General features: G+C 37.1%; 1 protein-coding gene across 4 annotated transcripts in view; it reads left to right on the top strand.

Moving 5' to 3' along the window:
• LOC138041307 (substance-P receptor-like) overlaps positions 1-7,500 on the top strand; it is a 21,600-nt gene that overhangs the window by 11,178 nt on the left and 2,922 nt on the right. For all 4 annotated transcript variants that reach the window (XM_068887083.1, XM_068887081.1, XM_068887084.1 and 1 more), the window contains 2 exons: positions 797-962; positions 7,060-7,500. The exon at positions 7,060-7,500 is cut by the window's right edge and continues 2,922 nt beyond it. In XM_068887083.1, coding sequence (XP_068743184.1) covers positions 944-962; positions 7,060-7,500 — 460 coding nt within the window. In that variant the 5' untranslated portion in view covers positions 797-943. The remainder of the gene's footprint in view (positions 1-796; positions 963-7,059) is intronic.

Genomic DNA, 7,500 nt, shown 5'->3' with positions numbered 1-7,500 from the left:
TTAGGAAGACAAGGCCACTTCCAACGTTTTAGTCGTTAGTTAAAGTAGCAGTGGGCTTATTAACTTCAAAGAACATAAGGGAAGAATTCGAGAACTCGGATAAGCCGCGTGTACAAGAAACAATACAGTTCGCCGTTGTTGTTTATTGGTGAAAATCACACCATATTTTTGCTTTGCTGGCCGACCACTGAAAGGAATAGTTTTACTTATCTCCGGGGCAAGACATTCCCTGAGGTATCTGATGACAATTTCTGGAATTGGCAAAATCACGTTATCAAACTTTGGGTACTCGTGCAAGAGTCTGGTATTATGTCCGCTTTATTTCGTTAATGGACGTTATCGGAAGAGTTTAGGAAAATACCCTTAGGGAACGACCTCAGTCAGAAAAAGGTCTTGATTTAAAATCTTGCCTCAGTTAACACAAATAGTTTGGTTCGTGTGTGGAGCAGCTTATTATCGAGTTATTAAATTTATATTCAAGTTTCAAGTCAATTCATGTTCAAAGTTTGCTCTTACAGTTCATGGCCTACATGCAATGCTTTTTTCCAGTAAAGAGTATATTTAAGTTTATTTATATTAAATACACTGAAGATAAACATTTCCCATTGTATCTGAATGATAATGTTCCTTGTTACAAGTGTCAGCTACACTGGAATATTATCATAAGAAATGAACCACTGTTCAATGAAATATAACCAACACCTGACACAAACCTCATAATAGTTATTGACAAGCTGATCAGTATTGAACATCCATTTTCCTAAAAACCTTATTACCTTTTGTATTTTGCTGTCAGTTGGGCACTTCAGTTCCATAAAAAGCACGGAGACAACCCAATCATCAAATCGAATCTTACTATAAAGCAAGTTTCGACGGATGTGGTGAGATCATCGCTAGCTAGACAGTGCTACAAGTACCTGGCACAACTGAGAGCAGTCCGAACATGTACGGTAACTATTCAGGTAAGCAAAGTCACATAGGTCTCAACTTTTTTCCAATTTTAGCGATCAATGAATTTGTGCTTATAAAATTGTATTTTGTGGTATAATATAATTTTTTTTAATTAATGTACAAAAAGAAACCTATAAAACTTAGAAATCCCTGATTCTTTACCTACCAGAAAGTATGGTTTTTATGCGACTGTTGCATGGCTGTAGTTTTCAACGGATGAATTTCGATCCATCACCGGGGAAGCAGAAGAATAAGAAAACAAACCGGCCGAAAGTACAAATTTTCTCCTATTGGTTTCTTGTTCGCATTCGAGCTAAAACTGTCCGACGTTGTAGGAAGGTGATAATTTTCGCGTACCTGTCCAGCTGACATTCTCTCGTCGATTATTGACAATTGCACCTCAATCGCGCGTATTAGTTAAAGACTAAAGAGGGGCGAAGGTTGCAAGATTTCGTGTTGCGCCGGAGAAAAAATCGCTCCAGTTCGGCGATTTAAGAGTCTGTTGTTAACTCATCGATAGCAAATAAAAACATCAGGGCTGAAACAATTGTATGAAGGAAAACAAAGTTGGAAACAAAGGTATCCAGGTAAGATTTTGAACCCATGAAAACGCAGGAAGAATTTGAGTGGAATTACCTGATTTGATATGCGCTGTGAAACTTTGATTTTAAAACAATCATTGGGCGACTCGCCTTTTAGTTTAAACCTTTTGGATAGCCCAGAACAAAAACAATAGCACGCCAGGTGTTATTTTTTAATATCAAAATTCGTTGCCAGTGCTCAGTGGTCGCGCATTTTCTGTTTACTCCATAACGATGCTACTGAGTGTAATAAATCTGTCATTGCAGTAGTCATATGAAGGGATTTACCTTAAGGAAAACAAAATTATAGAAGGATATCCTTGAAAGCGTTTGCTTTTGCATCAGAAAGCGAAGATTGAGGTTTGACAGCCTTAAAACTAGCTTACCAAATCGGATTTTATAAGCTAAGCGAAATAATTGCAGTTAAAGGAACACCTCAAAGCAGTTGAAAACAAACGAGACTTGAACAAATCCAACCTTGAAAGGACTCGAATGCCCTGCTATTGATCTGGTGCTGGTCGATTCTTATTTGTTCATCACGAGATTAGAGAAAATATTTCTTAGGATTAGTTCTGGACACCAACTTGGCTGCAGTTTCTTTGTTTAAATTAAGGGAACACCATCATAGAACATAAACGTAGGATAAGACAATTTGGAGTTTTGATATAATAATAATATTACACATCGGCGCCGCGTAGAGATGAAACACATGCTTGCATGAAAAAATAAAATAATAAAATAAAAAAATCTCAAAACACAATCACGCGACTTCCAAAATAAATAATTATGTTACAGGTTGCAATCATAAAAAATGCAATTCCTTGATTGTGACTGGTTTAAAAAACTCCTATTTACCACTAATTTACTTACCAAGGTGTTATCGGACAGTTCAATAATAATGATTAATGAATGAATGAATGAATGAATGAATGAACGAAGGAATGAACTTTATTTAAAGTGCCCCTGTGATAAAAAAAACCACTTCCTTTTTTTCTTCAGATTTTAAAAGTGTGTTCGCTTAACATCTGACTGGCAAAATTTTGAGATTTGATTTTTATCCGAAGGCCGTTTACTTTGAGTGTACGTTTTGGATTTCACGGTCCGCCATTACTCACGTTCAAAACTGACCGATTGGACCTCAGACGGTTGGATCCAGGGAAACGTGACGTCAGAGGCTCACTAGCTTAAAATTTCAGCGTGTGAACGCAGCTTATTATATATGCAAAGCGTGAGTTTAAAAGTCTGAAACTTCCGTGCTGCATGTTAATTCTGCGGCGTATACACGTATTGCATTATTAAACTAGTGAGCCTTCTACGTCATTTTCTCCTCGATCCAGCTCTCTCAAGAACATAATGTTCGTAATGGCGGACCATTAAATAGGAAAATTCCAGTTAAAATAAAGAGATGTCTTTTTAAAATCAAGGCTTAAAACGTGGGTCACTTAGTGCTTTGTTAACATAGTTTTGGTCACAGGGGAACTTTAAGTGTCAGAGTATTTAGCTAAATATAAGCTAATGGTGGACTCTAAAGAACATTCCAAATACAAAAAATAAATTAAAATAGGAACACAACAAGTGTTAAAAGCTAATTTAAAATGTTAAAAGTGTTAAGAGCTAATTTAAAATTTACAATCTTTTGTTAAAACAAAGAAAATTCATGTAAAACTATTTACATATCTTAATATCACTTATTTCAAAGAAAATCTAATATTTAATGTTCGCATAAAACACAGTTGCTGCATGTGCCCTCAATATAAGAAGTCATGTCTTTCTTTCTAATGTTCCGCCCAAAATTGTCTGCGAAGGTTGCTGTCGATCACTTGGGGATAGTCTGGACCAAAGATATGGGCCCAGATATCTAATAGTGTGTTTTCCGTATCTTACTGTTGAATAGCGAGGTACATCAAAATCTGCATTTCTTAAGGAGTACACTTTATTTTTAAAATTGAAAAGTTCACCTATGTAGTCGGGGACCAAGCCATTTCTGACTTCATACATTAAAATCACAATCTCTTGAAGCCTTCTATTGCAGAGAGAGGGCAACTTTGCACGTTGTAGAAGGTCTTCTAAGTATCTGTTCTACAGTTGTAGATTATTCTTAAAGTGCGTTCTTGCAGTCTCTCTAATTTTCTCCTCTCAGATTGCTTACAAAAATGCCATACAATTTGGCAATACGTAAGATGAGGAAGAATTGCTGTTAGATAAAGTAAGCGTCAGGGGACTTCGTGTCGTCCAATTCGGTCTGTAATCATAGTCGGGATAAACAAATCGGACTCCAGCTGCGCGGTCGTCCGATATTGTTATCACTGGTATGATTACAGACCAAGTTGGACTCCACTCGTCCTATTACCATTACAAATTAAATTCAGGTTTAAATAATTTTGCCCCAGGTCATTTTATTTTAAAGTAGTTTGAATTAAAACAAATTCACCTAGGCTAAAATGTTTCAAACCAGTTTATTATCAACTGTCGAAAAAAGGGCTTAACTTTTCCCTTTTTTGAAGGATGTAACAAAAAACTTGGGCCTGGATTTATTAGGGGATTAAAAATGAAAGCAACTAAAAAAAAAAAAAAAAAAAGGAAGCGATAAACTATTCTGTCCACTCTTCTTGTATCTTCACTTCTCTGCTACCTTATCTCCATCATCTACCCCTTTCTTTGTTGCTATTTACAATCTTTACCGCTTCGTTACCTTACCTCAGTCTCTTTCCTTCCACGCCACTCCTGAGAGTGGACCTCGCACCATCGTACGTCTTTGATTTCGTGTTCTCAGCATTTACCGCTATGCCAACCAGTTAACAGTTAAACTTCAACTGTACATTTTTTCTACCACTGAAAGAGTTTAAACTATTTCCAAGCCCCCGCGGTAACTCCGATTTCGCACTTGCATACATGGCACTATGTGTGACTTAGGAAAATATAGCTTATCATCCGTTTTCGCAACCGGTAGAATTGCCAGCGGCGGTGTTTGTCTGAACTCCGAGTACTTTTTGGAAATGTTAAACGAGCTTAAGCAGTCTACAAAATGTATAACTAGGAATAATATTATTTATAGTTGGCGAATGTTATGAAGAAGCTAAAGGATGGCTAAAGAGCGAAAATGCTCAGATCTCTCCAGTCCAACAAAAGCGAAAATTGCCTGCAAGAAATGGGCTCTTGGTCGTCAACAGTGACAACAAAAATGTTGTTCCTAAAAAGGAATTGCATAGAACATCTCAGCTCAGAAGCACATTCAGCTACATGTAGTCAGCACGAGAGAGCAAAACAGAGAAATGAAGATCATTACTCAAAGTATTCGTGGCTATTTCCTCTCAGACATATAGAAACCCAAGAGTTGCCAGAAATTCTACTCTGGCATGGATGGTGGGATTTCCGACAAAGTTGCGATCTGACCATGGAAGGGAAGTTGCGTTAGTTAAGTTAAGATGCTGATCATCGCCAAAAAAAAAAAAAAAACGAAAGCAAATCCTGAAAAATTCAGGCTTCTTTTCGTTACTGCTACGTAACGTTAATTAACAACTACAATGATCAGCATCTTACCTTGATTCAAATCAGTGTTCAAATCAGTGTTCAAATAAATGAGGCTCTCTGAAGGTGAGTAAATTAATGACTGACTTTGCCACAAACACAACGTTAAACATATTCGCGGTGAACCAAGGAATCCATTGATAGACTCAGACTAGTGGAACAGGCAAAGTTTTACAGTTTAATTATAGAAAAGAACTTGTCACATTAAAGGGGAAGAAAAAAAAAATGTCGAATTTATTAGCAGCACAGAAGTTCAACCTAGCACAGTAGTTAATCGTTCCGCCAAAGTCAAGAAATGCTGCAAACATGGAGAGAACAAGTGAAAGAGATTGACAACCAAATTGATAAGGCCATCCCCGTTTTTTTTCGTTTAGCGTCGAATGAGTTTCCTGATATTGGGTCGGACGTTCGAATTGAAAAAAAAAAAAACTAAAAAAAAAGAAAAAGAACTCTCGGAAATAGGAGACCTGGTACCTCAGCATCATTGCTGTGGAGCCTGGAAACAACAAGACACGAACCCAAAATTAATATAAAATAAAATTAAGACAACATAGGAAAAAGAAATTCTTATTCGACATAAAAATGGTTTAACTACGTCGTTAATTTTTTTTTTTTCAGTTTTGAAAATGCCAAAAAAATAGGTCGGTGGGACGACGCTAAACGGAGAAAAAAAAGGAGAATGGCTTAAAAGGGTGACCATATCAGGCAAAAGAAAAATATTACAAGAAAAAAGTATACAAATCACAAAAAGAATATAACAAAATGAAAGAAGGAAGGCCCAAAAGCAGAAGTTCGAACTTCGGGATTTATATCTGGCGCTCAAATTAATCAAGAGGACATTACAAGGAAACGCCTCTTCATCCAAATGTACTACTTGCTCGAATTGAATAACTCATGCATGGCTTGAATAAGACTATGCCAAAATAATCACAAAGTTTTGATTTATCAGTATCTACATCTCCACAAAAAGAATGAGCAACAAACCCTTATTTGATCGTTCAAATAAATAACACTTACAAGAGCCTGCAAAATCGCTTCTGAGCAATTGAAAAAAAAAAAAAAATTTAACTACGCTATTAGGGGTTCAACTTAGTTTTGTTATTGTGACATTTCAAAGCATATAAACTTGGTTTTGATTATATTATTTCAATGTAAGCAAAAGATTGAGCAAGTAGTAATGATAACTAAGCAATAGCCTGCAATGCAAGCGTTTTTTGGCAGGCGGACGCTTGTTCAAGGGAACGTTCGTAATGAACAGCCATTTTGAAAGCACATAGCCGGTATAGGATCCTCCTCGTCCTCTCATTAATCAGGCCTCTGTTAGTTTCGCTATCCAAGGTGTCGGCCATATCATATCAGCAATACATCATGTATGTTTCAGTGTTTCTTTATTATTCCTTTTAACATATTTTGATATTGCTAACTGCCCTCCTCAAGGTATTCAAAACCCCTGAGATAGAAAAGCAGAATTGGTTATCACGCACAGTATGCCTAACCCCAACCTTAATGCTAACCATTTAAAATAAGTGCTTAGACTTAATGACCATTAGTAACTCACGAAAAACTTACGCTAACCTTACTTCCAGCACACATTTACTTTTTATCCTGAAGCGCTTCTTTACAAACTCTAAACTGGCTTATTGCCACTTCGTTTTCTGTCCCTTAAGAGGTGATAGTGCAATTTTTCTTTCAGTTCCAAACCATGGTGGCTTTCATGCATGCTTTATCGTGCATGCAATAAGTGGGGTGTTGCAACGAGGTTGAAAGGTCAAAGTATCAGCCGACTAATGTAACAATTAAAGTGTTTAACTTATGTGCGTACTATTGTTGCAAAGTTTAACATCAACCGAGAAAATTCAAAATAATTATAAAAATAAACAAAATGCTGAGTGTTAAGAAAAACGAGAAGCTGGTTTGAACAAAGAGTAGAATATATTTTAAGCAAGAGAAAATCTTATTTTTCTCTTGATTTAAATCCATTTCTATCTATGATTTGTAGAAACAAAGACGAATCTGTCCGAGGGCTCAAGCTGTGTCGCCCATCCAGTCACACTCGCCACCCAGATTGGTTTGACGATAGCTTATTTTATCGTTTTTTGTCTGGCTCTGCTTGGCAACTCAGTAGTTATCTTTGTGGTCCATCGCCACCCAAAACTTAGATCAACCTTTAACATGCTCATCGTCAACATGGCGGCCTCTGACATACTTGACGCGTTAACTGCTGTGCCGTTGTCTGTGACGTACTTGTTCCAAGGTGTCAAGTGGTTTTCCGGCGCAGTTGGTGTCTTCCTTTGCAAGTTTCTGCCCTTCCTTGCTTATCTATCCATGGGGTCATCTGTCCTGACATTGACAGTGATGACCTTTGACCGCTACCTCGCAGTTGTGCACACCATGAAAAGGCCTTTGTCTCCGAGGATCACTGTGGTAGCAATCTGCATGA

The sequence above is a fragment of the Montipora capricornis genome, chromosome 3, assembly GCF_036669925.1.
Source record: "Montipora capricornis isolate CH-2021 chromosome 3, ASM3666992v2, whole genome shotgun sequence".
NCBI classification, from domain to species: domain Eukaryota; kingdom Metazoa; phylum Cnidaria; class Anthozoa; order Scleractinia; family Acroporidae; genus Montipora; species Montipora capricornis.
The sequence above is the reverse complement of the archived record's forward strand: the minus strand, read 5'-3'. Positions and strand labels throughout refer to the sequence as shown.